Below are 16,715 nucleotides of genomic sequence, written 5' to 3'. Positions count from 1 at the left end.
TGATATTACACAATCAACTCTGCTATCAAATGACTTAACTGTACATGTAATATGTTGAGGATTGATTATCATATTTTGAATGCTCAAGATACTGGGGTCCCATAAGATCAGAATCCTGGCTCTGACATTGTTTGTTGCATTTGAAACACTTTTCCAGCCTGCCGCAATTTTTCTAGAAATGACTGATATATCAGATTCTTTAATTTTTGTCTCAAGGAGAGCCAAAAAAGGAAGATGATACTGCTTTATATGCTGCTTGACCAGATGTTGTTTAGGGGATTTGTTCATACCCCTTATATTCCATATTGACAGATTCATCAATTTTCCTCCCCCTATCCATTGTAAATGGATCCAGTTCATCCACCATATTTGCCAAAGGGGTAAAAGAGTTAATGGGGATAGCCTTTTTATTTTTATTTCTTTGCATCAACATCCAAGAGTTTCCAGTAGGGGTATTGTTGTTGCTAGCTTTATTCACAGAAACATGCACAACATGCACGGCATTTCCAGAATCTACAGAATCAGGTTGCTGGGCATGAACATTAGGGGATTTCTTGCTATTTGCATTAACCTCAACATGCACAACATGCACTGAATTATCTGAGGTACCTTCATCCATCACCACCTGTTTTCCTGAAAGAACTTGCTGGTTTTGTACATGTATCTGATTTCCTGCAGCATTACCAGAGCCTTGTGTCTGATTTGAATCACCAGGTGGGTTTTGATCTGAAATCTGAGCAGAGTGCTTAGGAATCCATAACTTTTGAGTCCTAGGTTTCCTTTTGCAGAAATTAGTTTCATGCCCAACTTGTTTGCAATAATCACACCATCTAGGCTTAAACTCATAATGAACCTTTTGATCTAGTTTCATGCCCAACTTGTTTGCAATAATCACACCATCTAGGCTTAAACTCATAATGAACCTTTTGATCAATTGTTTTTCCATTTGGCCCTTGTATAATCACACCATCTAGGCTTAAACTCATAATGAACCTTTTGATCAATTGTTTTTCCATTTGGCCCTTGTATAGTAATGTGCTCAGGAAGTTGTGAAGGCATTTTAACCTCAACCAAAACCCTTGCATAAGCTAGCCTTTGTCTGCTGGCTGTAAGTTTATCAGTTGTTATTGGTTTACCAATGACACTAGCTATTTTGCTTATACACTTAGCATTCCACAAATTGAGTCTTAAGCTTGGCAGTTGTATCCACATAGGGTAAACATTATCAAGATTCTTCTCTAGCTCTTCCTCATTTGACCAGTGCTTTAGCAAGATAGGCCTTGACCCAAAAAACCAAGGGCCATTTTCAATTATCCCATTGATCTCCTCCTTATTATTGAATTTAAACAGATATAATCCAGATTTGAGCAGAAAAACTTCAGGATTGGCTATTGGAGCCCAAGCTTTCTTAACAAATGTCTCCATAGATTTAAATTTGGCATTTAGGCCTATAACCTGTCCAATTAGTGAAAATTCCCACATTGATTCACCTTCCTGCCATTCTTCCTCCTCAAATCTTACAGAATCATTTGAATCAGGGGGAATGAAATATAAGCTCATGCCATTTCCATTTTTTCTATTATCTGCAAAGAAACTTGTTTGTTGGAAATTTGTAGTAAAAAGACAATGAAAGAAAAATTTGACTTGTATTCCTCTCAAAATCAATTACAATTTGGATTCCGATTACAAAAGAGAGGAGAATGAATTCGATTCTCCCCTTTGTTTAATTCTGGGTTCTTCACGGTGGCGATGAGATGCCTCCCTCGAATGCTCGCGTCGAGTTTGCTTCTCGTTGACGATCCGAACGTTTTGATTCACTGGAACGATGTCATCTCCTCACGATTTGACGCTGTGGAGAACTTGCGTGGCAAGTTTGAAAATAACTCTTAATGAGTTGATAACTCTGAACGAGTTTTAGGAGAACTTGCAGAGCAAGTTTCGAACTCTGATCGAGTTGATAACTCTGAACGAGTTTTAGAAGAACTTGCAGAGCAAGTTTTGAACTCTGATCGAGTTGATAACTCTGAACGAGTTTGAACTCTTGAAAAAGAGTTGATTTGAACCGAAAGTTCGGTTAATAAGCCAAGGAAGAAGCTCCTGTTGCTGGTCTTCCAAGCTCCGAGATCTCTCCCTTTGCTGCCAAGCCTCAGATCTGAAAAAGCCCTTCGAAAGAATGACCGAATCTCCCCCTTATCGATGAGAAAAATCCGATCTTTAACTCAATTGAGTTTCTGATATTTATAGGGGGGGTTACTGATGGTAACTACCCCCTTAATCCGCTCCTAAGTGGGGCGGAAATCCCTCAAATCGTGGGGGAAAACAGTTTCTAGAACTGTTCCATTCTTGTTTGAATGAGTCAAACGCTAAAAGATAGCGTTCATGGCCCGAACTCTGCGTTTTTAGACTAAAAACGCAGAGTTGGGCCTATTTTAGTATCTGAACGCACAGGCCGCTCAGCGTAATGAACTCTGAGACGCAGAGTTAGGGTGTTTTAGGCTGAACGCACAGGCCGCTCAGCATGATGAACTCCGAGACGCAGAGTTAGTGGCTGAACGCACAGGCCGCTTGTGCGTTGGAATTCAACTCTGCGTCAAGAGTTTGGGACGCATGGATGAGTCTGTTGAAGAACGCACGTTAGGTGTGCGTTTGTGCTTTAACTCTGCGTCACAGAGTTAGATGTATGCTGGAAAACGCAGAGTTAAGCCTGTTTGAGGCTGAAAACGCACAATTGTGCTGTTTTAGAGATTAACTCTGCGTTTTGATGTTGAAAACGCAGAGTTGAGCATGTGCGTTTTGACTCTGTAATGCAGAGGCGAACCTTAAGCGGGCTTGGCGAGCTTCAGGCTAAGTCCAATGTTCTGACGAAGTCCAGTCTTGCAGACGGACTTCAGAACACAACTTGCTATGAAGAACAGGTCATAACTTTCAAACCGTACGTCGGAATTGGACGAATTACATATGAAAATCGGCTATCTCGACGAGACGGGGCCATCCGAACCAAGCCAAAGGCTTCGGTTCGCTTTCTCCGTTTTGCCAAATTCCTCACGGTTTGAGAGATATCTGCATTCTAATATGAAGAGACCGTCAATTTGTAGTCTCTTTTGCCAGAGTTTTGCACAGATCATCCTCTTGTAATCTTTGTCTTGGCTCCTTGAAAATATGAGAATCGTCAGATTGTAACTCCCGATGTTGATTGTGAAGGCTGTTGAATTGGGGCTTTCATCAGTTGTCGTGAAGGTCGTCAGATCGTAGCCTTCCACGTGAAAGTCCTCAAATTGTAGCCTTCTGGAAGTCGTCAGATTGTAACTTCCATCATCGGTGTTTGATAGGGGATCAACTATCTATTGTGATTTTTAGACAGCCTACAGAACCCCCTCCAAAGTTTTCGAAAGTTCGCGGTTGACTGGGACGAATTTTCGGAATACTTTGGATCTCAACTCTGATCTTGGAGCTGTTGATTCCTTGTCACAAAGGAGTTGTTCTCTGCACTCGCTTCGAAGGCAGCTTGGTTGAAGGGATTTTCCATGTAGGACCTGCGTGAAGGTATGTGCCATAATCCTGCTTCTGGAATGTGGGGGTGGACCCTGCATTTTGAACTTGAGATGCGGGTTTTACCGTTGCATGTTGAATTTGGAACACAGGTGTGACCTCGGCGTTTGGTTTTTTGCATCGCGGGTCAACATTTTGACTTAAGACATGGAAGTGGCTTCCGTGCATTTTTGACTAAGTCTTTGAGACTTGTCTTTGGCGCATCTGTTTTAAGTCTCGACTCACATCTATTAAGCTGATGGGCCTGCAAATGTGCGTAGGATTTTTGGCAAACCCTCAGCCATCAACGGATTTGATAAGCCTTTACCGACTACCGTTTGAGTCGGGCTAGCATGTGAATTATCTAGGTCCGTTCCACATGTAACGTTGTGCTAAGAGAATGAACTCTCTTAGTCTTGATGCTATGATTTTGAATACATAGACTTTGTCATTTTGACGGGAAAAGACTAACCGGCAACGCGTGTTAGGCGTAGACTTATCTCTATTTAGGGATCGAGATAAAGTCCCCCATGCGTGTGAGGCATGGATTTTGATGTCCTTTTCACGGTAAAAGACTAACCGGCAACGCGTGTTAGGCGTAGACTTATCTCTATTTAGGGATCAAGATAAAGTCCCCCATGCGTGTGAGGCATGGATTTTGATGTCCTTTTCACGGTAAAAGACTAACCGGCAACGTGTGTTAGACATTGACTTATCCCTACTTAGGATTCAGGATAAAATTCCCCATGCGTGTAAGGCATGGATTTTGGCGTTATTAATAACGACCTGCTACGATATTGAATACGTAGGCTTTGCTATTATTGCGGGAATAGGCTACCCGGCAGCATGTGTTAGATGCAGACTTATCTCTAATTAGGGATCGAGATAAAGTCCCCCATGCGTGAAGGCATGGATTTTTGGTGTCATTTCTTCCTGTGTAGCTTGAAACACCGAAAGAATTAACAAGTTCATTGGGGGGTTGACTGTTAGAGGTGTTATGTTAACATAACAGTATTTTACGGACCTATCGCTCTATTGAAGAGAGTCGATAAGTTGATTTGGTCGTCAGAGGTGTGGTGTTAACTTGACGAGTTTGTGGACCTATCGCTCCATTGAAGAGAGTCGATAAGCGGATTTTGTCAGAGGTGTAGTGTTAACGTGACAAGAAAGATATTGCTATGGAAGCAATTTTGAGAACTTATCGCTCAATTGGAGAGAGTCGATAAGTTGATTTGGTCGTCAGAGGTGTGGTGTTAACTTGACGAGTTTGTGGACCTATCGCTCTATTGAAGAGAGTCGATAAGTGGATTTTGTCAGAGGTGTAGTGTTAACGTGACAAGAAAGATATTGCTATGGAAGCAATTTTGAGAACTTATCGCTCTATTGGAAAGAGTCGATAAGTTGATTTTGTCAGAGGTGTAGTGTTAACGTGACAGGATTTGTGTTGCAATTGGAGCAACTTTGGGGACTTATCATCCTATTGACGAGGATTGATAAGTGGGTTTTGTCAGAGGTGTATTGTTAACGTGACAAGAATTTGGAGTGATGCAAACTGAATGCATACTCTGTGGGGATGATGATCGTCAGAAGTGTAATGTTAACTCGACGATGTGAAAGATTCGTTACTCTTAATCCAGTGGATTCCAAGTAACCAACCCCCAGTCTTGATGAAGACTTAGCAGGGGAATAAAAAAGAGGTAGACAAGGCACATAGCCTAGTGGGGCACTATCCATAAAGTCGGAATAGAGGCGAATCTGTCTCTTGAGATTTGGCCTTGTCTGCGACGATTTGAGTCAACATGGCCATGAGTTCATTGATGGCCTCCTGCTGAGATTTGAGCATGGCTTCCTGTTCATCAAGTCTCTTTGAAAGGTCTTCCGAATGTTCTGCCATGTGGACGAAGCTCTCATGCCCAACGAAAGAGCTTGATGATTGGGACTCCGCAATGGCTGAGTGTTCGTCATCGGAATTAGTTTCTCTGGCCAAACTCCGATAGTTGACAGGGGGAATGGCTCCTGTTTGCGTCCGAGTGCGTTGGTAGACTCCTTCAAACTCGTTAGCGATTTCTCTGACGCTTGGAGAATGATCTGTCTCTGACTCGTCAGAACTAAGGGTTGATGATCTCCCTCTACCAACCATGTTAGAAGTGACTCCAAGGTATTCAACCTCTAAAGTCTTCTTCCTGTGATGATGTCGTCGATTATTGAGCAAAACGACATTCGTCGGTCGGTTGAACATCGACAGCAATTCCCGCAAGTCAGAGACTTGGGATGAACCTCTCACAGAGCGTGAGGGTAGAGATGGAACCCCCTGTCCATTAAAGGATGAGACTGGCTCCTGGTGAACATGGATCTTGAGTCCACGTTGATCTTTTTGAACACGACGAATCGCATCGTGTTCTGAAGAAGAAACACGAGGGTCGTGTTCTGTTTTACTAACGCTAGACCGAAGTCTGCGTTTTGTTGATGAAACGCACCTTTGCCGGTTGCGTTTTTGTTGGTTAACGCAGTTTGTAAGTCTGCGTTTTGGATCTTGAACGCACTCCTGAGAGTTGCGTTTTGGTTCTGAAACGCACTCCTGAGAGTTGCATTCCGCCAAATCAACGCAGTTTTGAAGGCTGCGTTTTGATTGCACAACGCACCACTGAGGGCTGCGTTTGGCATAAACTGAGCCCACTCCTTTAGAGGTAGGGCTGCTCGAGTAATCTCGGCGACTAAAGGAGAGGGTTTCCTTTGGCATAGGAGCAACCTTTGGAGCTTTAGTCTCCTTGGCACCTCTCACAGAGCGTGAGGGTAGAGATGGAACCCCCTGTCCGTTAAAGGATGGGACTGGTTCTTGGTAAACATGAATTTTAAATCCATGTTGATCATTTTGAACACGACGAATCACATCGTGTTCCAAAGAAGGAACACGAGGGTCGTGTTTAGCTTGATTAACGCAAGACCAAAGTCTGCGTTTTGCTAGTGAAACGCAGTCCTGCGATCTGCGTTCGGATTCAGAAACGCACTCCTGAGAGTTGCGTTCAGTTTGTGAAACGCACTCCTGAGAGTTGCGTTTTGGTTCTGGGACGCACTCCTGAGAGTTGCGTTCAGCCAGATCAACGCAGTTTTGAGGTCTGCGTTCTGATGTTAGAACACGCCTCTGAAAGCTGTGTTCTATCTGGGAAACGCACACCTGAGGGTTGCGTTTAGCTTGGCTTATGCAGAGCTCATGTTGAGGCTCGTAAACGCGGAGTTCGCGTTGATTGGAGGATCGGCTTTGGAGTCGTGCCGAAGTCGACTCTTCTCCTTTAGGGAGGGGACTGTATGAACAGTGCAACCCCCATGGGAGATAGTCTTTAGATGAGTTGGCTACAACTGGAGCTTTAGTCTCCTCGGAAACTTTGTGGATCTTGCGCATAGCCTTGGGGCTAAGGGATCCGGAGGAGAGGGTCTCCTCGTACTTGGCTTGATCAAACTCGATAATCAGAGTTTCAATGGTCGTTCCAGTGAGATGAACGTCGGATTGCACCACCACTTCTTCGTCAGAGAAGCTCATCCCCAGCGGAGTCGCCATCTTTTGTTTGTTGGAAATTTGCAGTAAAAAGACAGTGAAAGAAAATTTGACTTGTATTCCTCTCAAAATCAATTACAATTTGGATTCCGATTACAAAAGAGAGGAGAATGAATTCGATTCTCCCCTTTGTTTAATTCTGGGTTCTTCACGGTGGCGATGAGATGCCTCCCTCGAATGCTCGCGTCGAGTTTGCTTCTCGTTGACGATCCGAACGTCTTGATTCACTGGAACGTGGTCTTCTCCTCACGATTTGATGCTGTGGAGAACTTGCGTGGCAAGTTTTGAAATAACTCTTGACGAGTTGATAACTCTGAACGAGTTTTAGAAGAACTTGCAGAGCAAGTTTTGAACTCTGATCGAGTTGATAACTCTGAACGAGTTTTAGAAGAACTTGCAGAGCAAGTTTTGAACTCTGATCGAGTTGATAACTCTGAACGAGTTTTAGAAGAACTTGCAGAGCAAGTTTTGAACTCTGATCGAGTTGATAACTCTGAACGAGTTTGAACTCTTGAAAAAGAGTTGATTTGAACCGAAAGTTCGGTTAATAAGCCAAGGAAGAAGCTCCTGTTGCTGGTCTTCCAAGCTCCGAGATCTCTCCCTTTGCTGCCAAGCCTCAGATCTGAAAAAGCCCTTCGAAAGAATGACCGAATCTCCCCCTTATCGATGAGAAAAATCCGATCTTTAACTCAATTGAGTTTCTGATATTTATAGGGGGGGTTACTGATGGTAACTACCCCCTTAATCCGCTCCTAAGTGGGGCGGAAATCCCTCAAATCGTGGGGGAAAACAGTTTCTAGAACTGTTCCATTCTTGTTTGAATGAGTCAAACGCTAAAAGATAGCGTTCATGGCCCGAACTCTGCGTTTTTAGACTAAAAACGCAGAGTTGGGCCTATTTTAGTATCTGAACGCACAGGCCGCTCAGCGTAATGAACTCTGAGACGCAGAGTTAGGGTGTTTTAGGCTGAACGCACAGGCCGCTCAGCATGATGAACTCCGAGACGCAGAGTTAGTGGCTGAACGCACAGGCCGCTTGTGCGTTGGAATTCAACTCTGCGTCAAGAGTTTGGGACGCATGGATGAGTCTGTTGAAGAACGCACGTTAGGTGTGCGTTTGTGCTTTAACTCTGCGTCACAGAGTTAGATGTATGCTGGAAAACGCAGAGTTAAGCCTGTTTGAGGCTGAAAACGCACAATTGTGCTGTTTTAGAGATTAACTCTGCGTTTTGATGTTGAAAACGCAGAGTTGAGCATGTGCGTTTTGACTCTGTAATGCAGAGGCGAACCTTAAGCGGGCTTGGCGAGCTTCAGGCTAAGTCCAATGTTCTGACGAAGTCCAGTCTTGCAGACGGACTTCAGAACACAACTTGCTATGAAGAACAGGTCATAACTTTCAAACCGTACGTCGGAATTGGACGAATTACATATGAAAATCGGCTATCTCGACGAGACGGGGCCATCCGAACCAAGCCGAAGGCTTCGGTTCGCTTCCTCCGTTTCACCAAATTCCTTACGGTTTGAGAGATATCTGCATTCTAATATGAAGAGACCGTCAATTTGTAGTCTCTTTTGCCAGAGTTTTGCACAGATCATCCTCTTGTAATCTTTGTCTTGGCTCCTTGAAAATATGAGAATCGTCAGATTGTAACTCCCGATGTTGATTGTGAAGGCTGTTGAATTGGGGCTTTCATCAGTTGTCGTGAAGGTCGTCAGATCGTAGCCTTCCACGTGAAAGTCCTCAAATTGTAGCCTTCTGGAAGTCGTCAGATTGTAACTTCCATCATCGGTGTTTGATAGGGGATCAACTATCTATTGTGATTTTTAGACAGCCTACAAAACTGGTCCAGCTCTTTTCCTCAAGATTTACCACTTCTTTTACAGGTTTAGCATTTGGAAGAGGAGGGAAATCAGAATCAATGCATACATCCTTTTCAGCTAATTTCCCAGCAGAATTTAAAGTAACAGTTGAATCTAAAACAGGAGAATTTGAGAAAAACTGATCTTCTGAATCGATCTCAAGAATTTCATCATCAGCCCAAGAAGATCTACTGGATTTATTCAGATCATCACGAGATGAAGAAGACTTACAGAGATTGTGAGATCTATATCCAATCGATTGAGGATCCATCTGAACTTCAAGATTTGGATCTCTGAGAATCTCTTCCATGGATTTCTTCATTCTTTCCCCTTTAGGACCAGTCGATCCCATAGCTTCCGATTCAAGAACTTCACCATTTCCCACAAATTTCGCTTTAGATCTGGTCTCCTTGGATTGTAAACAGGGAGTTGCTCTCAATCCGATGCTAAGAATTTGATTTCCGCTGATCTTCTTCTTCCTAACCATCAAGATCTAGGCGGGGGCGCAATTTAGCAGAGGAATCGCCTGCTATTTTGCGCCATGAAGACCGCCAAAAAGTTTTTTTGAAAACACCCCTTTTTAATGAAGAGAATTTGATTAGTCAGTAAGAGAATATACATGAATCCTTTAATTATAGATTCATTTTCTCAGTAAAATTCATATTAAATGCATTATTTGTGGGTTTAGAAGAGGAGATGTCATAAATACTTTATTAGCTAGGATTCAATTATTGTATTGCAAATAGTTTTTTTACAAAAATATTAAGATACATCAAAACTAATCTAAAAACCCAGAAGCACATCAAAAGAATGAGGATTAACACTACTCCTGATCAGATTGTAAAACATTGTGTAAAAATGTGGTGATGTTAGTTCTCTTGTTTTGATGATGATTTATAAACATCATTATTTGTGCTAATTGCTTGATTGAGTGATATTGTTTAGATTGTATTTTGCCAAGCAAGATCATTGCACATTTATTGTTTTATTACCCTATTCACCCTCTCTAGGGTAATTTTAGGTGAGTCTTCGAGCAATACCACAAAATCATTAATTTCCTTAGCTCTTCAGACCAACATATGAGTTGTTATATTCTCCATTGATGAACTATCTAAAAATCTCATTCCTCAAGTCATGTGCAACATCGTTGAATATCATCCACAAAGTGTCCAAAAATCGAGGAGCAGCACCCCATTACAGATATCTCTAATTACCACATCCTCATCTTCTTTAGGAATTATCTTTCCTCATCCAACGTAAAGAGCAAATATAATAGCTTCCCACACTGCTTAGAATTCTGCATGTTTAGAATTACCTTGTATCCAAATACATGATAAGTATATCGCAATAGTTAGTAATATATATTATGATAATTTATTGCTATTTCTAGACTACACCAAGAGGATAACATTTATATTGGTATTCCTCTCCATGGATTTTTTACACATCAGATGCACATATCAATATATTATAGTATTGGATTAGATGTTAGATGTTTAATTAAATATTTAATTTTTATAAATTATGGTATAATTTATAAATATAAGTTATGATATTATTATCTTATATATTATAATTGTATATTTATTGTGTAATATCTAATATCTAAAGTGAAATATTTATCTTATTAAACATAACACTAATATTGGTAAAATTTATAATATATGAGTTCTTATGTTTAGTGCAAGAATAATTATAGTGTAAGAAATATAATGAATTGAATAAAATTTATGATTATAATTTATAATATATATTTAATTCTTAGTATTAGTTCTCATATTTATTTTAAGAATAATTATAGTGTAATAAATAGAATGAATTGAATAAATTTCAAGGCATTATTGTGAATTATCAAATTTTGAAAGGGTAAAGGAGGCAATCAAAAGTTTTAACACTCCAATCCTCTTTTATATGTAGTATAGATATAGATTTAAAGTATTAGCGTAAAATTCACATACAACCAAAAAACTTGGCCAATTTGGGAGAGTAAACCAAAAGTTCTTTAAAATATCACGTAACATCCAAAAAGAAAAAAAAAGGTGATGTAACCCCCAACATGATACAGGTTTTTGTTGTTATATGAAACTATAAAAAGTATTTAATGTGATTTCAAAATGTCAAATTTAGGGAGATTATGCGAAATTCACCCTTCTTTTCGTTAAAAAAGAATCTAAAAATATACTTATGAAAGTTTCCGTTTGTGTTAGGTTTGTTATATACATGTATATATCATTTACAAAATTGAGAATTCACATTCTTTAAAGAAATGTTAAATATATAAAACTAGTTTCAGATCCGTGCGATACATGATTTTATTTAGTATTGAGGTTATTAAAATTTTTAAAATAAAAAGTGTTGCTAAATTTTAAAATTTTATGTTACAAAAAGAAAAAAAATGAAATCACAGATATCCATAATTCAATAAAAGAAACATATCATTGAATTAATAGTGCATTATGGTGCAAGTTTTACATGTTTTCGTTTTTCACTCGTGTGTTGCATATATACGATGTCGTCATAATCGTAATACTATAAAATCAGTGTTGAAAATAACGCGTTTCGTAACGCAAAATAACGCTTAACGTAACGTAACGTTAGCTTAACGTTACGTAACGTTTGAAAATAACGCAAAGACAAAATAACGTAGGTTATTTTAGCTATAACGTAAGTTACGTAACGTAACGGCGTAACGTTTTATAACTTAGGTTATTTTGTCAATGGCTTAGATTGCTTTTAAAAGAAATGAACGGCTGTGATTGAGTTATAACTTAGGTTATTTTCCACCTCCCCTTCCCCTTTTCACGCCTTTTTCATGCCGCCCGCAGCTCCGCCTCCCCTTCCCCTTTTCACGCCCTTTTCACGCCGCCTTTTTCACGCCGCCCGCAGTTCCGCCTCCCCTTCCCATTTTCACTCCTTTTTCATGGATTCCAACCCAACCTAATAATTTCATACTTCATAGTTTATGGATCATTGGATCCTTTTTGGTTTCGAACTTGAAGTATTTTATGCTTTTGGATTGATTGTTAAGGCAAACATGGTTGATTTGGTGTGAAATTGTGATGATATATTGATTTGTGAAATTGAAAATTACGATGATTATTCATATTTTTTATTTTGAATGTTATATATCTATAAATTATTTAAATAATAATAAATTATTTAACCTACGTTACGCTATGCGTTATCGCTATTGTAACCTAACCGGAGGTAAACGTTACGCTATACGTTATCGCTATTTTCAACATTGTATAAAATTATGATTTACGCAATTGTTCTTTTGCTTCAACTCTAGAAGTTGTAATATATAAATTAAAAATACCACTATTTAATGTTTAGGGAACCAGTTTTATAGGGGGAAAATGTTTAGGAAACCAGTAAAATAATAATATTGTAGCAGTCTTCGAATCAAATTTCTCAGATGGTTCGAATCAAATTTCTTGGATGAGATACATTGATTGCAAATACTCAATACAAGCACATATGACAACAAATAAATTGGGATAAAAGTGCATTTGATGTTAAATTTACCATTCAATTGGCGTTCAAGAATAAAATCAAACCATAAGAGTATACAATAAGTGATATCAACATTAATAATAATTTAAATAAACCACATTCATAGAAACATATGGCATCCACGTTTCAAACTATATAGATACTCTAAATAAACATTATAGAGAACAAATCCACAAAAGTAAGATGCATGAATGCTTAACAAAAATATCAAACCATTTGAGAAACAAATGATAACCAGACACATTTGGTTTATATGACATAGAGCAAATCAAATCTTAGATAGCTTTTCCTTTGCCAAACAATCAATACAATTTAAACTCATGTCTTAGATAATGGAGATAGCAAAAATAATCTCATCAACTACGCTGGAAAGATCAAAAGGTAGATTGAGATCCCAAATTTGAAGTGGTGAAATGAAAATAAAGATGATTACNTTTTTCTCAACTTAGTCCTTGTACATCCACTGCTAAAAAATTAGGCATCCTAGACGGAAAATTCCGTCTAGGATACCCAGAATTCCGTCTAGAATGCTTATTCTAGACGGAATTCCGTCTAGAATACGGGTCTAGTATGTTTCCGTCTAGGATACAGTATTCTAGACGGAAATTCCGTCTAGAATACATCCTAGACGGAATTAAAAACCGTCTAGAATACATCCTAGACGGATTATTCTAGACGGAATTTCCGTCTAGAATACTGTATCCTAGACGGAAAAAATTTCCGTCTAGAATGAGTATTCTAGACGGAAATTTCCGTCTAGAATACTCATTCTAGATGGAAATTGATGTTTTTTAATTTTTTTAATTTTTTTTTTAAAAAAGGCATCCTAGACGGAATTTTAGTATCCTAGACGGAATTTCCGTCTAGGATACTTTGCTACAGTAGTTTTTTTTTTTTTGCAGAATCTACTTGGGATGCATGTACATAATATTAAACAAAAAGAAATTATATTCATATCCAACACAATATAATTATATTCCAATATCAAATCTCGTTATATTCAAATAATACATTCACCAAAATACTAGAAAAAAAAATTGTTTACAAACTTTTACATCAATTATTTACACGAATTCACATAGGATTTTCCCTTCGCAATCAACTCATCATCATCACCACTCTTCTTATTAAGCCCAAGCCTATTCTTCCTTGCCTCTTCCTCTTCAACATCTTCCTCGCCTTTGTCAGAATGATCGCATGTATCTTCGCTTTTCACCTTCTTGAAACGATTCCCTTCAGCCCCACCATCATGCATGCCTTTACCATCGATATTATCATTCAAAAACAAAGATATATTATCATTCAAAATCAAAGATAAATAAATCTGTGCATTTTTGCCAAGACTTCTCACAACGGCAACTTTTAGGTGCCAGGAACCACATGCCTTAAAATTTGTGATGCCACTCATGTCAAAGGAAGATGAACAATCCGATTATTGTAGGACATGTGAATCATCATGATTAACTGACATTTTAATAAAACAGATGCATGCCAGCAAAACAAAAAAAAAGTACTCAATAGAAGCATCTCGTTTAGAATTAGTATGAAATGTGAGCAATAACGTTAAATACACAACCCAACCAAAAGCTTACAGGTCTAAGCAATGGATATATCAGCACCTTGATGTCCTGAAAAAACAGGTGCTATTTATATACAACATTCTTTTGCATGCACTTCATGTATATATACAAAAGATATTTGAGAAGAGGATTCAGAATTTTACTCACCTTGGCAAGCTGCAAGGCATTGTCATTTGCATACTGTAATGAACTTTCTCGTATGCTTTGGATGCCTTGACTGAGCTCCCAAGATATAAATCTAGGTTTAAAATGAACAGTCAGTTGAGAACAACAAATTCAATGCCAAAGCCAACTTGAACTGTGAACAAACTGAAATTTCATTTTCATTTTCCTCTTACTCTTTTAAGAGAACAACACATTAGTTTCTCATCACAATATATATGTTTCTAACTGTTTAACAAATACATATTCAACTAGAAGAGCTTTTACCTGATGAGTTGAAATGAAGAAAATGTCTGGATCATCATAAAATGCATCACATGTACCATTCCCATGATGAACATCAAAATCAATTATAAGAACCCGCTTCAATCCATGTACACGTTGAGCATGCCGAGCTGCAATAGCTATGTTTCCAAAAACTCTGCATACAGTTCTTTCAATTTGCAACATATAATAATCACCTTATTAAGTTGCAATATATATTCATACAAGCTTTAGAGATCAAAGCTCATTATGTTCTGAAATTAAGTACCCATAAGGTTATTGATTTTATGAGCTTAATTAAACTCAACGAGAATAAGGATAATGCTTGATCAAGCGCATTATGTTCTGAAATTAAGTAACATATAAAACCTGATCCACAATGAATGTGTATATGATTTTTATATTTGTGTCTTCCTAGATTAACTATAATATAAAAGTGGTATAGAAATATTCTTCATATGCTTGGTGATTAATTAATATTACTCAAGAATCATTTTCAATATTGGACTTATAGATGCAGCTATAACTTCCACCCCCTTTATCTATTTATATTATTATTAGTATTAATGAAGCTTGTCTAATATTTTAAACTTACATTCTTTGATGCAGCACTGAATGCTTCTCTAACAAGGGAGAAGTAGTTAAGTATGAAAGAGCATCGCCTAGATAGGCTTGGGCATTAATAGTTCGAGCAGTCATTTTACCAGACAATCCACAAATGAAACATGCCTCAACAGCTTCATTCTAGCATTCTCAAATCCTGGCACATCACACAAGGGACCGTCTTCTTTTCCTCTTCCATAAGCCCTGCATGCATGTGAATCTCATCAAACAGCGAAAGATAAATACAGACAAAAATCGGAACTTGTCCCATCAACAATATCATACTTGTAACACATTGGTCGAGGACATCTATGAAGTTCACATTTATAAATCTTTGCATTAACGGAAGATTTAAAAATAAAAAATGCCTAAAAGGCTCTTATTGGCTACCAAAACGTAACATAAATATTCAATGCAAAACATTCAACATATGAAACTTCAAACTTGTACAGACAACCATCGCAAAGAGGCCCCTTCGTAACTATGTAAAAGATCAGTATTGGGAAGAATGCAAGATATATGTGTGCGCGTGCGCGCGTGTGTGCGTGCATGCGTGCACGTATACGTGTGCGTACATGCGTGCATGTGTTCGTATAACTGTCAATTTGATTTTTAAAACTGAAAATGCTAATCTCTAGTCTGACAATGACCATTTGATGAATCTGATAATTTGGTATAACTGACACAATAGTACCTGACACATTAGCACACACATCAACCATCAAACTTCAAGAATCATCATGCCACTTTTCTGCATACTTCTGCATATTTAAACCCCCAAAAAACAGAGACATTTGTGCCATGTAAACCTTCTAATGATGAGGTACACATTCCTTTTAAGTTTAACCAAAATTCTGGGAACACAAGAAACAAATGTAGAAGCTATGAAACAAGAAATAATAGTGTTCCCGAGCCACATGAACAAGGCCATTATTAAAATGGCAAAGTTTTTTGCGTGCCACACTAAGAAGATAACTCAATGCACCATTGATCCACACTGTCAAGGAGTTCTTTGTTTTAATTCATACCATATAGATTTCTGTCAAAAAAGTCATACCATATAGATTAAAATGCCGCATCTGCAAAGCAGCCCTTATATTCTTCTATCTCCATCTAAGTTGTCATCTTGGAGAAATCCTCTGATCTTAACTCATGACAAATATTCTCATGCCCTATTAATTCATAAGTCTAAGGTCCGCTAAATGAATATCATTTATCCCTATTTGCGTCACTGGCCTAACAAGTTTGATTTCTTCACAAATTCCAATTGCAGTTTAATTCATTTAGATATATTTTCATTTATTCCTCTTTACAAATTACTGCATTGTAGGAATTTTGTGTATTTTCATTAGTAAATATGAAAATAAAAATCATGAAAGAATTAAAAAAAAAGGACTAAAACGTACCAATATTAATAGTAGCCTGACGAGAAATCACCTCCGGCGACAACGGGGTCAGCGTGTTCACGTCCAGCTTACTAAGGTCTTGCTCCATTAATCCTTTTCGAGAAATTTTCGCTTGATTTTATATCCTCTCGAGTCCTAATCAAGAAGAAGAAAACAAAAGAAAAACCCAAAACATTGATTAGATCAAACAGGGAGCTGGATTCGAGTTTGCGAGCACCGCCATCGTGTTGACGGTGGAGACTTT

The 16,715-nt window shown here is 38.4% G+C and overlaps 1 protein-coding gene and 1 long non-coding RNA gene across 2 annotated transcripts in view; both read right to left on the bottom strand.

The window, feature by feature from the left end:
• LOC109838161 overlaps nt 1–916 on the bottom strand; it is a 2,420-nt gene extending 1,504 nt beyond the window's left edge. Inside the window, exon 1 of the mRNA XM_020406625.1 lies at nt 291–916. Within this exon, the coding sequence (XP_020262214.1) occupies nt 291–916 (626 nt within the window). The remainder of the gene's footprint in view (nt 1–290) is intronic.
• On the bottom strand, nt 13,440–14,613 carry LOC109839729. The gene is made up of 3 exons (XR_002246721.1): nt 14,466–14,613; nt 14,184–14,274; nt 13,440–13,713 (listed from the first exon to the last, which is right to left on the bottom strand). It is a non-coding gene; the product is annotated as an uncharacterized LOC109839729 (long non-coding RNA).

This window comes from Asparagus officinalis, chromosome 4 (assembly GCF_001876935.1).
Source record: "Asparagus officinalis chromosome 4, Aspof.V1, whole genome shotgun sequence".
Lineage (NCBI taxonomy): Eukaryota > Viridiplantae > Streptophyta > Magnoliopsida > Asparagales > Asparagaceae > Asparagus > Asparagus officinalis.
This window is presented reverse-complemented; position numbering and strand designations above follow the sequence as displayed.